The 18,752-nt window shown below is 28.0% G+C and overlaps 1 protein-coding gene across 2 annotated transcripts; it reads right to left on the bottom strand.

Annotated features, from left to right (window-relative positions):
• Positions 1 to 5,066: 5,066 nt before the first annotated feature.
• LOC100784084 (transcription factor bHLH112) lies at positions 5,067 to 9,460 on the bottom strand. 2 transcript variants are annotated; one of them, XM_041017338.1, is made up of 8 exons: positions 8,808 to 9,119; positions 8,477 to 8,717; positions 7,512 to 8,142; positions 7,087 to 7,197; positions 6,888 to 6,953; positions 6,671 to 6,736; positions 6,467 to 6,517; positions 5,067 to 5,769 (listed from the first exon to the last, which is right to left on the bottom strand). In XM_041017338.1, the coding sequence occupies exons 1-8, from the start codon at positions 8,878 to 8,880 to the stop codon at positions 5,611 to 5,613; spliced, it is 1,398 nt and encodes a 465-aa protein (XP_040873272.1). In that variant the 5' UTR covers positions 8,881 to 9,119; the 3' UTR covers positions 5,067 to 5,610. The 2 variants fall into 2 exon arrangements, with proteins under 2 accessions (XP_040873272.1, XP_003528420.1); XM_003528372.5 differs by having other exon boundaries at positions 8,477 to 9,460.
• Positions 9,461 to 18,752: the final 9,292 nt, after the last annotated feature.

Below are 18,752 nucleotides of genomic sequence, written 5' to 3'. Positions count from 1 at the left end.
AAAAATCCCTTGCAAAAAATAGATATTGTCCCATAAACAATTTTTTTGGATGAATGTAGAAAGTTATAACTAAGAGATATAAGAAAAAAAATTGATACTATTTTATCTTTCTAATTATGGTTTTACTCCTATAATACTAAACATATACCGCCAGTGACACACACAAGTTGATTCAATTGTAGTTTATAAAAGATTAAGATTATATAAGTAATTCATATTTTTGTCATAAAATTATATATTTTTGTAAAAATTATAATATTTTTGTTCTGAAAAAATATAACATTATTTTTCTGCTCCCACTAAACAATTTTTTTTTATCCATCACAACTATGTGGTTTACATGTACGTGGCACCCATGATCTGTCCTTTGGTTAACTCTTGGGCACTCCATGAGTGAGAAAGTCCAATAGATATAAAGTCCTTGTTATTGTAAAGCATTTTGTGGGCTTGCAATTACTGAAGTTTTACAAAGCAGTATTTGTTAGGCTGTTGCTTTCTACACCTCAAACATGGCTTCCTGCACCTCACCGAATTTTATTTTTTTTACCTTCCACCAATCCGGAATGTAAAAGGTGTAACCAATTTGAAATATAAAATTACATCCCGTAAGCCAAAAATAGTTCCGGAAGAAATTTTTTGGTGCAGGAAAGAACAAGTTATTTGTTAATAGGTGAGTATATGTTCTTCTGGAACAACTAGTAAATGGTTATCCATTTGGGCTCTTCTCGCCCACCTTAAAGGAACAAAGCAGGCAATGTTGGTGGGTATTTCTTGAGAAGATTGTTATGACAACCACCTCCCCCGGCCCCAAAGCAAATGTTTCCTTTTCTTTTATTTTTTCTAAACGAAAATGAACTATTTTTGGTTATAAAACGAGAATGAACTTTCTTAAGGTTGATTTGAATGAAATTTATATATAGGGTCAAAAGGTGTTAACAAAATCGCTATTTTTTTTAATCTTTTAAGTGTTCCTCTTGTGTAATGCTCCAATTCATGTCGTTTAAATTTTTTATTTTTGTAGAAATTTAAAATTTTCAACTGCATTAATTAACAAAGGTCAGGACAATGTTAACTTACTCACCCAACTGCTTATTTAGGACCAGTTTATTTAAATTTATTTGTTAAAATAAACATTTATTTTAATAAAATAAATAATTTTCTATTTTTTAATATATTTGTCTAAACTGCTTTTGTTTTAAAAAACTAATTTTTTTTATTAATTTTAAGAAGCAAATCTTATCTACTTCTTAAAATTCATTTGTATAAAAAACACTTATTTTAATTTTTTTTAAAAGTTTAAATAAACTCACTCTTAATCATAACTAGATGCTTTGTGTGTAAACTTTTTTTAACAGTAAACTTTGAACACATGCTGAACATCAGGGTAAGTCAAACCGAAGTAATTTGAAGCCTCCAATTCTCTTATGTGTTACACAGTGAAGTTCAAACTTTCTTTAGTGATATCAACCCTAACCCTATGTAACTTTTTTTCTTTCTTAAGGTAACCTCCTTAAAAGATAATCTTACTTGAGACTTAGTCGATTATTAAATCTGGTCATCCCTTTTAGTAAAAATTTTAATTTTGTTGCTATCCAATATGTTACTTCAATTTAGAGTATAGACAAACTAGCTCAACATTAGTGCTCTCTTTCGTTTCAGCGACAAGTTTGGGATGGAATCACATCAATATACTGCGTTTATTCTTCCTATTATTGTAACTTTGGAATAACCAATGTCAACTAGCATTATTATGCTAAGTCAGTATCTGTACGTCTTTCGCCCTTAAAATAGTAAAATCCTTTTTGTCTCCTTTACAAATGTAAACATCTCATCAACTAGCAACTTGACAGCACTGAAAGGTATATTTGTTACGTACCCAAAAAAAAGTACATATGTGTGAATGGAAGAGAACGAAAGAGAAGGGACACTTCATAGTTCCTTACTTCCTTTAAGTCTTTGGGAGGTTTTAAACCTCAAAACTTAAAAAGAATAAAAATAGTATTACTTAGCCATCATTATTTGTCATTCAATCTTTTTTTTTTTTAATAAATTCTTGCATTTTTTTGTCATTTCCTAGCTTTCCTAACATTCAAATATTAATATTACTAAAATGGAGGGTTGCCACCCAAATCACGAAAAGTATAATGTTGCTAGAGATATAAAGTTTAGTTGGGAAAGAGTGAAGGGAGAACGGAAGGAAGAAAAATCGCTTAAAGAAAAATATAATGTTGCTACATCAACGTTCTTCCAAAGCCCAGAGGAGGAGGTAGTTTGGTGCTTAAAGAGCTTGCAAGATCAGATTCAAAGTACCAACAAAGAAGGAATAACCTTCTTTTTTTCTTTGGTGAAAAGAAAGAACCCTTTTCAGGTGGGAAGAAAAACTTGTACTAGAAGATAGATATAGATTGTCATTGATTAGCCAAAACAAGAAAAAGAGAAAGTTTTGTATCAAAGAAAGATGAGCGAGGCACAATGATGCGTCGTGCCTTTTCCTTCCACAACTTTATTAAATTCCTTTTATGTGTCTTCTTTATTTTATATTTAGTAATCAACCATAAGTTTATGAAGAAACTAAGATTATACGCCAGATTGAGAGAATGGTAATGAGCCCGATATGCATGGGTGAAGATTATTGGGTGTAATATCTATCGTAAGATCAATTAAAAAGGACATAATTAAACAGAAGTGAAAATATGGGTGCCAATTGATACATACCTATCGATTAGATTTAGATGTTACGTACGTATATGAGCAGGGAGACAGTATATAACTAGTCACGTTTTTATTTTTGTTTGTGTGTGGATAATAGTATTTATTGGGTGGGTTAGCATGCAACACTTTTTTATTAGGTTTGGTTTTTTGCTGTTATGGGTAATAGGGATAGTTTAGCTTTTCTACGAAACTAATCTGGCTTAGTTGTGTAAAGGGTTGCATTGGGCTCCCCTTATGTATACCCTTATTCTCTTATCCAATGAACTTTCTTTTGTTGATGAATTTTTTTTACTTAAGTGGTGCTTTTTAGAGTTTAGTCATTTCTCACGAATGAATTCTTCAACTTCAAGCTTATTTCCGCTTAGTTAATTGATCATGAGTTCGAACCAGTATCTACGAAACAGTACGAAATACATGTGGCTAGCTTTGTTTTATTGGTTAAAGATTAAATGAAAGGAAAAGAAAAACTGAAAAATAGAATTGACGAGAATCATGGACTGTCGTTGATTTTCATTTCCGTATTTTTCATGTGATAAATCCTTCAGATTTTTTTAGGAACAACATCTGGTTGAGAATTGGACTTGGAGATAAATTTGATTGATAGAATTTATAAGATTCAAGACTCAAATTTAAAACTATTAATTAATTTGAAACAAATCTTGTATCAGTTGATACATGTATTTGGTCGCGTCACTGTTATATAACAAGTCACACGGAAGAGAATAATATGCGTATACGTGTAGAAAAAGTGCTCACATGATTGGGTTTATTTATTTTAATTTTTATTTTACGTTGTTGATTTTATCTAGATTTTAAATAAATTAGGTTTTTAATTTTTTTTTTATGTCTTTTAGAAGAACCTAGATATATCTACCATAGACATTTTAAAGCAAAAGAAAAACATAAAGACATATCTGCTCGTATATATTAAATTTAAGTCTTAGATTTTATTCTCGTGAAATTACATCATAGTTTTATTCTTATGGTTCTCGTATTATGACACATGTCTTGATATCTCTTATTAAATCAAATCAGATAATATTTATTTTTACTAATTAATTATTCAATTAATTAAATGAGATTCTCAATGTTCTTAATTTTCAATGAATATTTAAATTTCTTCAGTTAACGTATTAATTATAACAAGATATTTGTGAATAATCATTAAATTAAAATATAATTATATCACTTTTTGAGATTTTTTTTGTAGAAATTTGAGATTTTTATAATTAAAATTGTGATTATATATTTATATTTTTATTTGTATTAAAATAATTTTTCACCAGTTAGTTTAAATCTTACCCTTTGTTCTTACGAAAAATCAAACAAACTTTGCTATTATTGAAAAAATCTAAAAGGTTAAAGGTAAGGTTATCAAGAAGGGCCAGATTGGTCCAATTGCATTGAACAATTACAGTTCAATACAGTTGAGATAAAATTGAATTAGATTAATTTAATTATAAATTGGCAATTTTTTTAATCTACTCGATACGTAGTAGGTAAAAAATTTCATCCACTAACTAACTTTTGTTTCCTTTTTATTTTTGAAAAAAAAAATTGAGATGGTTTTATCATAAATCCGAAATGAAAGTTTGACAATTTTAAAGTTGACAACTTTGTGGCTGATAGTCACTTGATCTTGAGTAGTCTAGCTTTGAGAGTGATTTGTCTAGCTTCCAATTAATATCCTAAAGAGAAAAAAGCCATTTTATAATATTGTTACAGGTAAATGGCTGTTTTTGTCTCTAAAAATATAAAGCGATGACGGTTTAATTTTTGAAAGTAAAAAAATTAATTTAATTTCTGAATATATAAAAAATATGACAATTATCATCTTCTGCTGTATAACTTATTTAATGTTAACTAAGTCCTTGAACTTTAAACCTTAATATCATTTAGTTTTTGAAATTTACATCTTAAGGATAAAATAATTCACGAAAACTCAACAGTAAGACAATGTAATTAAATTGCTTTACACTTTTAAAAACAAAAACAAACATGTACCCTTATATTATTTTTATGTTAAACATTTGTTATGAAACGTATATGCTTGTAATTTTGAGACACTATAAATTATATTTAAGACTATGACGGATTAATTACATTTGTTAAAATAATTACAAATAAGCATTAAGGATGCTAAGGCATACTATTTTCTGGGTATATACATGTTATTGAAACTTCTACCACTAAACCGACCCTAATAGTTATCCTAATACCAAGCAAAGTAGGAAAAAGAAGTAAAATGAAAGTACAAATTACATCAAATAAAAAAATATATAGTACAACTTATAATCCTCTTTTATTTTTTTTCCATAAATTAAACAAATTGATGCCAGGCATACAGTGACATATAATATTAAAATATACTACTATCATAATTAACAAATTCATTGTCAGGAACAAATTAAAAGACATTAAAATTAGCCCCATATCAGCTAATTAATTCAGCCAAATATTCTCTACCAGAACCAGCATCAAATCATCTATAATCTAATGTCAAATGTCGGTGAGTTCAGTATTCGTTTTCCTACTCTCACCAACCACAAAATAACTAGCATTTTGGGGTTATATATATTAATCTTGTAGCACCCATGTTAATAAACTATAGATAAGTTGTATATTTTTCTCTTCCAGTGGTCACTAATCATTTGCAAGCGCATATCATTCTGCTTCGTGGCTGGCCCAGCATTTCTCTGTCCATCTTTGAAGGGTCACTTCGTTTGTTTCTTTTCTCACTTTTCCTTCTTTTTCATCCTTTGTTTTCTTCAGCTTTTTTCTCATCATCAAACTGTGGCTTCACATTTGCTTCACCATCCTTTTACACATGCAATAGTTAATAATACGTCATCAATTTTTCTCCACTGGTTGAGTCTCTTTGGCTTTATTAGCCCTTCTCTACCTTAAGAGTGCGCCTCTGAATGTAGGCGTCCACAATTGATCAGCACTAGTGGCTCCTGTTGCCACTGGAAATGTGCTTGAAATCGGTACCAGACACAGCCCTTTGCTTTTTAAATCTTGTTGTGGTCCTTCTGAGTCTTTCAGATCATCACAGCCCTTTGAACAAAGTTGTATAAATATTTCAGAACTATTCAACCTTAATAGAAATCACCACAAAAAGAAATTTATAATCTATGTACTAAAAATAAAGAAAATATTAGTCATTACTCACTAGTATTATCTATGCTAGTATCCTTTTACCTGATAAAAAATAAACTAGGCGTTATAAATTTAAAGTAGCACCTTATATGAAATGTGTCATCCAATCTCAGTTATATCAAATATGCTAGAGCCATTTGGATAGAAAAAAGTAAGGCAAAAAGAAAAATCTCATTAAAATTAACTAGTTAGATTTTTTTAACGAAGATTAATCATAACAAAACTAATATATATTTCACATCAATAATATATGACAAACAAAAAATTGTGCCGCCATTCAATCATAATCATATATGATAGTTTCATTAATTTTTATAATAATAAATTCATTCTAAAGGTCATTTCTAATTGATTTATAATTTAACTACACTGATAATAAATAACAATTAAAATCATATATATAATATTCTATGCATCATATTCTTACTCTAGTTTGATAGCCTAGACTAATAATTTAATTATTATTAAAGAAAAATTATATCAATGAAAGCAATACTAATGATTAATATTTTTTTACTATTAATATATGATTTCTTTTGTTAATTAATTCCTTATGTAAAGAATACTATAGCTAGATATAAGCATTTTGGAGTACCTGCTGCTGTTGAGTGGGAGCTCCATTTTTCATATATGAAGTACTCAAAACCTGTAATAATTCAAGATGTCAAGATAAAATTTTAAACACAACATAAGAAATCCTTATAATAATTAAAACTCTTTCTTTTTTAAGATTTATATACGGTACGATATCAATAATTAGGGTTTTATTCAAAACAATGTTGGATCAATGGAAACATACATTGACTTGATCATGAAGGAACTTAATGTACTCGATGGCTTCGTGAAGAACGGATGCTGTGTCGGTCTGTTAAGATCAACAAGAATAAAAAAGAAATCTCAGTGAGTTTTTACTTTTTTACCTTGTCTAAGAAAGTAAAGGTTTCAATTCTATAATAGTCTAAGTTGCTGTGTAAATAAAAAAGAAAAGTGAAAGAGACACATGCGAAAAATTTCACCTTTCCGAAAGGTGAAACCAATTGCTGAAGAGCAGTGACCCGGTCCCCTAGCTTCTCTTTCCGAACCTGTCCATACATGTCAAGTTGATTAAAATCTAAAGTGTAATTATTATAAAGGTTGAACAATATTGTTGCATACTGAAAAAGGTTGAAATGAAAGTAAAAAAAAATAAAAAATGCACGTATACCAGTACAATACCTTGAAAGTTGGTAATGGAGATGGAGTTTCAATTCTTGGCCTCTTTAATGCTGGTTCACAAACATTTTTCTTAGCCATTGATGCCGACTCTAGAATTTCTTCACTATTGAGCTTCACATTATATACTATCAATTAGTCCTCCATAGGAAAAAAGAAAAAAAAAACTAATAACAAAACTAATATTTGTTGATAAAAAAGAAAAAAAAATCATAAGGGAGATATAAAATGAGTTGAATAATTAAGACAGAATGGAGGAGGATATTCCATCATCAATCTCTATTAATAAAATTAACATTATAATAAATTAACATTTTTGATAAAGAAAATAAGAAAAAAACCCTACGTAGACATGAATATATATATATATATATATATATATATATATATAACTTGAAATAATTAAACCCAAATAATTAAACACGTACCCTGTTTAATAGAGTAATTGGGAAATTGGGTTTCTCTTCATCATCAAAGGTTGGCCTTTGATATTGTGATTGTGTTGAAGCAAAGGTACCTACTCTTATGTCGTGAAGTGCCTCGGCGGAAGCATTCCAGAAAGGAGTGTTGTTTGAAAAGTGAAGTCCAATATTAGGGTGTTGCTGCTTTGCAATTGTTGTGGTTGTGGGCTTAAAAAAAGTGGAAGCTTTAGACCATGTTGGCAGTTCAGTGCATGGTGTCCCATAACATGCTTTTGATGAATAGGACATCGGACGGTTGGTGAAAAGTGAGTGTTGTGGATGAGGATTATAATTAGGGTCATATAAACTTTGCAACGTTGAAGGGTTACCATATGATGAGGCTGATCCATTGGGGAATCCACGGTTTGATGATAACCCAGCGGTGGTTAAAGAACTTAGACTATGGTCATCTAATGAAAATTCTTGTTGGTTCAATAATAATGGCTTGAAATTATTATCATCAATTTGTTGTTTGCCACCGTCAGAGGAGAAGCTCTTTGGGATCCAATCCCTATGGATTTGTGAATTAGAAGAATCTATTCCCGTTTCTTCCTGAATCAAGGAGTGGAAATTGCTCTCTGCCCTTCCATTACATCGACTATAGGATAAAAAAAAAGAGACAAAATATATGGTCATGGATTGGAGAATCCAATAGGCAAAGAAACAGTTAAAGAGCTATAGTATACGCCATACATGCTTTCATAATAAGATCCAGTTCCCCTGGCCTTTTTCAAATGAAATCAATGAGAAAAAGTTAAGAAAAAAAAAACCTTTCAACCCTAGTGGAATTGCTGGACCATATGCTATAACCCTTCCACTCACACATAATATCACATGTAATTTAATTTAAATTGAAATTGAAATGTCTCTCACAAGAAAATGTTAGCAACAAACACATAGTAAAGTATATATATATATTTGTGATGCCTTACAATAATAGAGGCTGATTCCAATTCTCTGATGATGATGTGAGGCCAAAACCCATCATCTGCAAGGTGGAATCGGTCAACATGCCACCACTTCCACTAGCTGCTGATTCACTCTTATGTGGCTTGTGTGCATCAACAAAACCCAGGTAAGTAGTGTCAGAAACCAAACTGTTATTAGTCTCTTCAGCACAACACTTTGTTGCCTTCAAATCCATGTCACTAGTTCCCCTAGTGCTATAGTTTCCTGCATCATAATTATTAGCTGCCACGGAACAAGGAGAAGAAGATATAGATGATGATGATGATGATGAACTTAGAGGGAACAACACAGTACTTCTTGTTGAATCAATAGTGGTACTACTCCACCAGTTTTCACCACAAATCCTAGCTTGAAACTCCTCAGCCATGAGACAACCCTTTTATTTATTCTTCTAAAATATTGGTGATTTATTTTTGTGTATATCTTTGAGCTTTGTTGCTAGCTTCTTCAGGTACGTGCTTTATAGAAAAAAATGGTATCACACAAAAATATAGGTTTATTTGCAAAACCAAAGGGTTTTATACATGAAACTGTTAGAAGGGTACGGACAGTGGAGATTACCGGAATCCGGTTGACATTACAACGGGATGATTGGACGAATGAGAGAGAGAATTTTGAATCATATTCTAATTCTTCTTTTTCTTAAAAAAATAAAGTAATATATATACATGGCTGTAAATTTATTTCTTTGATAATTGGTTTTGTTTACTTTTTGTATTTTTTTATAAGCAATATATTATATTGCCAAACTCATGAGCATAATATATACCAAGCTAGAGATCGAGTTGTTTTCTTTTAATTTGTATTGGATTTACGTGTCTTTGAAAATGTGTTCCTTATGTATGAAGGGATGTGGGTATAATTAATGATATTCGTGTTGTGAAGATTTGATCTGCAGTCCAGCCATGTCATGATTTGTATAGGGTCGAAACCCTGTATTAAAATACATATTTTTTTGCACCTAATCAATTTTTTTAGAGCAGTAACTCTTTTTTACATTATCTTTAAGAAAAGTTCTTAAAATATTGAGTATTCCCTCATATAAATTCTAAATGAAAAATAAATTTATTAAAAATAGCTAAAAATGATTTATTTTCATTTTCCTCTTTATTGGTGACATTTAATTAATTTCGTCATGGAGTCAATTTAACACACTTTTCAATAAAATAAATGCTCTATTGCTTTATTTAAAACTATCAATTTTATGTTAAATGTTGCATATTTAATAATAAATTTGTACTTTATAAAAATTATATATTTTAATGATTTGATTTGTGATTTTATTAATTGTTTAATGATTTGGTAAACTAATTACTAATATATTATTATCTTTAAAAAATGCCGAAAAAAGAATCCCCTATACACTTACCTTTAAAGTACCCCGTTTCTTTCCCCCACAAATTGCTGACATTATGGACAATTATTATAATCCAAAAATCTGTACCCTTAGATAAAATTGAGGACCATTTTCATGGTAATATAAGGTTCTCATTGCAGACGACGTAATAGCAGTACTACTAGTACAACTAGCTGGGCCAATAACCTAGTTGGTAATGTACTAAAGGTTTCAAGTTTTCCAAATACGAATTAGTTGGCCAAAGCACTGTGGGGACGCTCTTAAACGTCACGTGAGTTAGTGAAACTAAAACCAAACTGAGAAAATTTAACAAAAATACTACTTAACCCCACACAACTACGACATTACCAGGAAACGAACTCAAGTGTCAACGACCTTAGTTTTGTTTTTTTGAGATCACATAATTTTTTTTTTGTGAATATAATCTTCGTTCGAATACAATAAGATCATCTTATGGATGATATTTTTTTTAAAAAAAGCATTTAATAAACATATAATATCATAACAATTGATCAACAAACATGGAGGTCAACAACCTTAATTGCTGAATTGTAGCTCTTTCTTTATATGAATAAAACTATTTTTCTTGGGTTGTCAAGAGTAGGAATGTAATTATCAAAACTCAGGAGTCAAGATGAGTAATATTAATGACAATTTTTTTTAAAGAATTCATTTGAAATTGTTAAACAATAAAAATTATTGAATAAATCAAAGTAAAAAGATAAAAGAAAAATTATAATTAATTAACAGCTAGCAATTGACTGTAATGAAAGTGGACTATATTACCGGCCCCAATATATTTCAGAAGTACCTATTCACCCATTAGGAAATGAACGTTTGAATTAATTTATACATTTAAATTAAATAACTTTCTATTTATGCTTTTTATCAATAATTTTTTAAAAATAATACTTCTTTGATTTTTATTCATATTTCTCCTACTTGTTCTAATTAGTTTATTTTTTACTCAATATTTTCATCGAAGCTTCTCAAAATGTTCTTTTTTTTTTTACTTAAAAAATGTTCTTATATTATCATACCAAATTATGCAATTTTCTGTCACTTATTATTGAATTATAGATAACTTTGATTATCTCCGTGCATAATTTGGTCAAACTAACCTTTTAAAAATCTTAATTACTTTTTATCAAAAGAAGAAAAACGTGATCTCAACGTTCATGCATCCTACATCCTAAGATTATTACAAAGTTTAGTTTCGTATATTAATACAACTTTCTTTCATGCATCTACTTGAAGGCTTAAGGTCCTAGAAGACAAAATCTCAGATTCCCGCCTTTTTTAATTTATTGCAAATGAGTGGATTAATGGAGTGGATGCGATAAAGTTTAAGGTAAAAATTGTGTTAAATATGTTTTTAGTTTTTAAGCTGAGTCACTTTTGTTTTTATTTCTAAAATTTAAATTAATTTTTTGGTTCTTTAATTTTAAAAAATAATTTTTTATATCAGAAAAAAATGGTAAATCATAAAAATACTCTTTTTAATCTCTCTCCGTAAAAAATCTCTCACATCAATTTGGGATGACTAGAATATTTTTTTACAGAGACCAAAACTATGAAAAAGTAAATTTAAATTTATGGGACAAAAATCATAAGTGATATGACTCAAATTTAACGGATTAAAAAATATTTTTAAGTCTATAAAGTTATTTTTAGCAATTTTTCTCTCATTGGGTAAATTCTCAATCTAAATTTTTTATCGGTAGAAATCAAAAACATGTATAAAAAATAGGCATACGACTCTCTAAATTAGGGATTTTTGGATTAGATAATGGGAAGGTTAGGATTTTGTGAAAAATAGAGACAAGGCTAAACATTGTATTAATTCTGGCCACATTTCAAGTACCTGTGAATAGTAGTTTGATTGATGAGTTTAAGTTATATAAAAGTTCAAGAAAGAGGAATTATCTTGTTCTCTTCTTTTGAATAATTATCTAATCTCTGATAAGCAACTAAAAAAATTAATATTATTTTTAAAAAAAATAGTTATTCGTTAGATTTACTTTTTATGATATTTTATTGCTTTTTTTTTATTCAAACATAAGTTGATTTCTATAGTTTCTATATATGTAAATTTAATGCGATAAATTTCAAGTCTCTCAAATTAGTTTCAGTAGGGTTTAAAATCGTGCCTCACGATTAAAAATAATCATTGTTTTAGAATTATTTTAAAAACATAAAAGACTATATAAAACTTTTTAAAACATAGAAAACCAAACTAAATATAATCTAAAGTATAAATAACTAAAAGTGTGTTTTTTTATACCTTTTATTATAGGCCAATTTTTATGACTAGATTTGACCTAAAAACTTTCTTACATGATCTAGTTTAGTAGGGTCTACAAATAGACTAATAATCTTATAGGTCTAAGGAGATCAATAATTAACCTAAATAGACCTTTAAAATTTATTAGTAATAATTATACATTTAATATTATTATTAAGTGTATAATATAACACTTTCTTGATCTCTAATTATAAGACATAACTGACTAATTTATATTTATTAAAAAAATTAGTTAATTTAATTATTATTAGCATTAAATTTATTTATAATTATGATATTTTTTCAAATTTATCATTAATTTTATTAAAAATTTATTCATCTTCTCTAATTTTCACATAAGAGAGAGAAACAATCTAAGGCATTTTAATTAAAAAATAATTAATGTATAAGAGAGATAAAATAAAATCTTTTAATAAGAGACAAAACTATTTATTGATTATATCTTAATTATGAACAGAAGTATAATATAATATAACATAGTAAGTCATCCTATTAACTAAATCATTAAGTTTTTTAAATCCTAAAATTTAAAATGTGTACTTAAACATGTTTTTTTAATAAACAGGTCAAATCTAGGCCTTAATTACATATACCAAGCCGGAGTACACCCTTTACAAACCATTAGATTTATTTTCACCGTTAATAACCCTACGCCTCTTAGGTCAAAGCCAGACTATTTGTTCTAATTGTATCATTCCCTTCTCTTCTAAACTCCTGTTAATTAATAGACTAGAGGTCAGCCATTAAAAAAAAAAAAACTGGAGGTCAGCCGTTAACTCACAAATTATTAGCGAATGGAGGTATTATTAATTTTGGATGGTTTAAGTAACTTACCCTAGATGAGAATACAGATCTCTTAAAAAAAAAAGATAAGAATCCAGACAAACATAGGATAAATACTAAAGGAAATACAAATATAACACTTTTGAGTTAAGTGCCTTCAACGCAATCATAGAAGCGAACTAGTTGTCGAATATATATGCTTAAAAGTCAAAACATTTTAAGATAAATTATTGTCATATATATGAATGTCAAATATCAAATATTTTGCTGCTTCATTCCAATTGCTCCACCATAGAAGGTTGAACTGCTCCTTCCTATAAATTTATAATAATCAGGCTGACATTTTAACGTTTAGAAAAAGAAAGAAAGCATGATAATCATTGTGTATAAAACTAAAAAATATGCATAGTATAAAATTGACAGAGAATTTTGAGTTGAAAGGAAGAAAGGGACTAGCATAAATAATCAATCTGATATATTATAAATGCTAATTGCTTCAACATGTTGCGGCAATAGATAAACTGTTTTGACGTTAATAAAACAAGGTTTGGTGTGTTTCCTTTGTTTACCATTGCTTCTTCTTTCTTAATTATTATCTTAATGTCCCCTGTAGTATAGATAATCAAGTTCAGTTCAACTACATACTTGTTGTATAATAACAGGTTTGAGAAAAAGTTGTGTTAGTTCCAAAATTCTCAATTTTAAATGTTAAACACCGTTACTTTTTGCTTTGTTCCTTCCGACTGAATTATCACTGACGTATTTGTATAATCAAGTTCTATTTGTTCTTTCACAACCATTATTTTCACTCTTATTAGCATTATCATTACTGTAATATTTATCATCATTATTATTATCATTATCTCGATTATTATTGTTATCCCTATCCATTTATCATGATTATTATTATTAATATTATTATGTCATTGTCTTTAATTAGGTGTTATTGCTATTATTATGCTTGTTATTACTGTTATTATTTCATTAGTCTAAAAGCATCTCCAACCAACAAATTCATCAGAATTAATTCTCATACTTTTTTTAATAATACTCTACATTTTCTTATAATGTTACATTACATTTCTTATTTTAAATAATCCAATTAAATTTCTACTCTAAGCAAGAAATTCATTAAAGTTTTTCAAATGAACCTTATAATATATTAAATGATATTATGTCTCTTCATTTGTTTAATAAAGGATCTTGCTAACTAATATCATTAGGACATTAGTTAAGAAACTAAAAGAAAAAAATATTTATTATAAAAATCATAGGAAAAACATAAAAAATATTATGAACAACACAATTTTATGTATCTTTCTGCATCTAATAAAAAATTTATTTTTTAAGATTCTTAACTATTATCCTAAGAATATTAGTTAGGATTTGACTTTAGTAAAATATAAAGTAAATTACATTCTATCTATCCTCTATGTATCACTTATTACATTGGCCTCTCCTATATTTTTTGATTTACTTTTGCCTCCCTAAGTAAATGGCCTCAATAAACTCCACCTACAAACTCTTCATTGTGATCCTAATGATCGAGGCATTTCTCTTGCACTTGAGATGGTGGTGGCGACCGGAGAGAATGATCATGACAACTCCATTGCGGTTGTGCTTCGCTTTTATTTTGAGAACACCGGGTCAGATCTCCGGCGAAGCATATATTTCAGGATCTTCAAGGGGTTCTGACGTTTGTCAAGCAGGTTTGTGCGTGACCAAATCTATGGTCATGTGTTGTTTTTGTTCGTATTTATTGCCGGATTTGTGATTTACTATCTCCATTTGATGTTTCCGCTTAGGTTTTTATTCTAATTTGAGTTAAATCTGCACTTTAGTATTCGGATTGTTCTTCTTTATTCTTCAGCAAATCTAAAAATTCTTTTATTTGATCCATTTTGAAGTGCTTATTTTAGAAAATAACGAAAAGAACGGGAAAAACATTCACAGATCAAGGGTTGGCAAACAATCCATCAAGCAAAAAAGTGATTAATTCAAGCAATTTTTATGTCTATCATACATCAACTTAAAGTCTTGAAGCAACGTTAACTATATATTTTGATAATAGCTTACTATATATATGTATAACAAACAAGCTTTGCAGAATAACTTGATCTAGAGTGAAATAACTTGCATGGAAGCACAAACAAGTGTCGGACAGATAAGAAAAAAAATGGTGATAAAAATTCTTCACCTGCAACTTTTGTTTTTCAACGTGTTGTTTTAAACGGGGAAAGATAAGTATAATTTGCTCTAAAATATAATGCAAATGAGTTCGTTCAGTCTATCATAAGAGAAATCGGTGTTGCAGTTAGCAAATTTTTATTACTTAGTCCTTTATAAAAAGAACTTTTGTTGGAGGTGCTCTAAGTCCATTGTGACTATTAGTGTGGTTTTTACTCCGCTCAAGTGATTTGTAAAATTTAGATTTAAGATTTGGATATGAAAATTTGAAAATTATAATAAAAAATATAAAATCAAAAGCAACTTTTGTTTTTTATAAAATTTAAAATTTAAAACTAATAATTATACCAAAGAAGGTCTTAGATTATAGGTATAGATTTATTAATTTGATTATGTGACTTTGCACCTACTATTGAGATTCAATGGAATATCTATCCATTGATTTTGACTTGGAACTTGACTAGAACACCTTAAATAAACTAGATCGACCTTGGAGGTCAGTATTTAAAATCATTTCCGATATTTTCAATTCATGCAAAAACTAAAAAATTATAAATTAAAAAAAATTAAGAATATAACCCACTAGGATTTGGACTTTGAATATTTTGCATGAAGTTCTAAGTTTAAACTTCAGACTGCCATAATAAATAAAAATAAAAACCATTAAGAATATTTATGATGAATATGAGAGTTTATTTAAGATAGAAAACAAAACAAAATGGGAAGTTTGTGGTGATGACCTAATTAAGAGACAATTCAAAATGGGAAGCTTGTGCACGTTTAACCTTATAAAAAATTTAATTTCATACTTCATGCTTATCTACAGTGTCTAAACATCTACCACGAACATAAGCAGTAATTGAGTTGTTTTCAATCTTATAAGTTTTGGACTTTGGAATCGATCGTTCATCAAGAGCTCTTCTCGATGTAATTGGGTGAACTGCTTAAATCTTAGGGTACGTAAGTGACTTAATATTTAAAGTGTATAATCGCATTACATGCATGTTATTTAAACCAAGCACCCCAAATTTTAACGCCGGGATAAAAAAACAGAGATAGTGTTTCTCTTCCCATATATAGTCGAATAAAAAAGAATATTATTAACACCGTTGAAATTATGTTATTTTAGTACTTTACCCAGATATAGGGACATTTTTTAAAAGAAAATTCTTTGGGAATGTCATCAATAATGATGAGAGCTCTTGATGAACGATCGGTTTTTACTTTTTTTTACTTTAAACTCTATTTTTTTTTTACTTTTTTCTTTTATCTTTAACATTTTATGTGTTTGGATTAGTTTAAGAAAAAAAGTTATGTTAAAAATGATTTTAAAGAAATATATATTTTGCAATATTTCCTAAATGAGCAAGAAAAATGTAATACGAAGTATTTTGTTAGAATTACGGAAAATTCACTTTCAAGCATGAATTAAATTGCCCAAATGAATATTACTAAGTTATTTCATTTAGAATTATTGACAGCTAAAAATATTTTCTCCCAATTAAAAAACATGAAATAAGCATTAGGCAATAAATAATTTTTTTTTATAAACTGAGCTTACTAAAAGAAAAATACTTTATAGTATCTTATTTGGTGGAATAAATTTTTATTTATTTATCCATACATTCTTGTGCAGTTGGCAAAAAATGAGCAAACTTCTCCTCATTTTAGCATTATTTGCTTTCGGTCAAATCGCAACCCAACATAGAAAGCCCAAAGAAATTGGCTCCGAGGGATTTGAATCCCGCACCTCACATATTATTCTGCATCCCAAATTTTTTAAAATCCCATATTATCCTTTTTTCTATTATATCTTTTTGAAAGAGGTGTTTTATAATAGTAAATAATAATTTTCACCTTTTACAATAAGTAACAATAAAAAAATTAAAATAAGTGTTTTATAACAATAAAAAATAGTTTTATCTTTCAGAATAGATATTTCATAATAATAAAAAAATAGTTTTCAGAATAGATATTCTATAACAATAAAAATTAACTTTTGTCATAACACTAAAAAATAACTTTCACTTTTTGGAAGAGGTGTTATATAATAGTAAACAATAGTTTTCAATTCATAACAGTAAAAAATAGTTTCCAGAGTATTTATTCCATAATATAACATTTTTTATTACAATGACAATCCATAATAAAATATACAAAAAAGGATATGAAATTCCAAAATTATAATAGTCCAAAAATATTTCATGTATAATGAAATAATTCAAATAAATGAATTTTTACAAAAAAAAAACATTATCCTTAAAATATGAACATCTAAACTAAATGAGTGTTAAAAATATAATGAAAGTAACCATATCCGACGTCTTATTTTAAAGAACTAACCAAGCTAAAATAAATATAACTAAGAAAATTATATCTTTAAGTCTCCTCAAACTCAATAACTCCTTCCTTGTGCTATGAAAATAATCCTTATAATAAGATGATAATTCTAGTGAATAAAACAAGTTCTAAAAAAGAGTTTGCAAATAATGTTAGTCTCAACCGACGCGATAATCCAAAAAATCAACTATGATATCCACAATGAATTTAAAATAAGATTATATATATATATATATATATATACACACACACACACACACACACACTCCAATTAAAATCAAATTGAAGACAAATCATATTTTATTCCCACAACATACTCAATAAATAAAAAATATCATCTCAATACATTCAAATAAACATAAACATTGTATATATGTGTACAAGTAGCGATAAAATGTAGTGCCAGATTCACATGAAAGGTTCAAGAATAATAATTTATCACGACACATGATATGGTGAATTATACAAAAGAACGATTTCATACATTTAGAGATTTAACTCAATATACTGGCATGACCAGATGTAATTCATCTATAATATCTAAACCATTCTTAACCCAATTTTCTAACAATCATATCTTTCAAAAACATACCATGAAAGGTTTTTAAAAGATATTTTACTTATCTCTTGAAGCAAATAATTCATGTTTTTCGTTATTCTTTTTCTACTTTATCAATTGCATTGACAAAACTTTTTTGTTTTCTCCATTCTTCTGTTATTGAGCAATCCATTAATGTCAAAAGAGATCACTTATCTGTGTGGTTCTAGGAAAAGGAAATGTCTATCCTTATATAAGCGTTGTATGTAATTTAAAATTTGTTTAACCAATCTTTATTTATCTATTATCTTTAATTATTATTTTAAAAAAATAACCATTGTTTTCTCTTTTTTTCTATTATCTTTAAGTCAATTATCTAATAAATTATTATAATAATATCTCTAATATTTTCCTTACTAAAAAGATTAAATAATCCTATATTTAGATAATCCTTATCTAAGTAATTATTTAGGTGATTAAGGATGTAACACATAATAGTAAAAAATAATGGTTGAAAAAAATATATTTTATATTATGGAAAGCCTAATATGGAACTCAATCTATGTTTCAAATGACCATTTCGTAAGACTATTATATAGCTTCTAAAATCATGTCTCTAAAATAATGTTGAAAATAAAAAAATTCTAGAATTGTCGTTTCGGAAGACTAAACATCATGTTCCGAATCACATTCTTACCTTCAATGACGACGCACAAAGGAAAAAGAAGG

The sequence above is a fragment of the Glycine max genome, chromosome 7 (genome assembly GCF_000004515.6).
Source record: "Glycine max cultivar Williams 82 chromosome 7, Glycine_max_v4.0, whole genome shotgun sequence".
NCBI classification, from domain to species: domain Eukaryota; kingdom Viridiplantae; phylum Streptophyta; class Magnoliopsida; order Fabales; family Fabaceae; genus Glycine; species Glycine max.
This window is presented reverse-complemented; position numbering and strand designations above follow the sequence as displayed.

What these genes read in the sequence shown, in the direction of transcription:
- LOC100784084 (XM_003528372.5), bottom strand. Translation starts at nt 8,880, where the DNA reads ATGGCTGAGGAGTTTCAAGCTAGGATTTGTGGTGAAAACTGGTGGAGT. An exon ending in TGGAATCAGCCTCTATTATT is followed by an intron (nt 8,143 to 8,476) that starts GTAAGGCATCAC and finishes TTTATCCTATAG; the next exon opens with TCGATGTAATGGAAGGGCAG. An exon ending in CTCCATTACCAACTTTCAAG is followed by an intron (nt 6,954 to 7,086) that starts GTATTGTACTGG and finishes ATGTATGGACAG; the next exon opens with GTTCGGAAAGAGAAGCTAGG.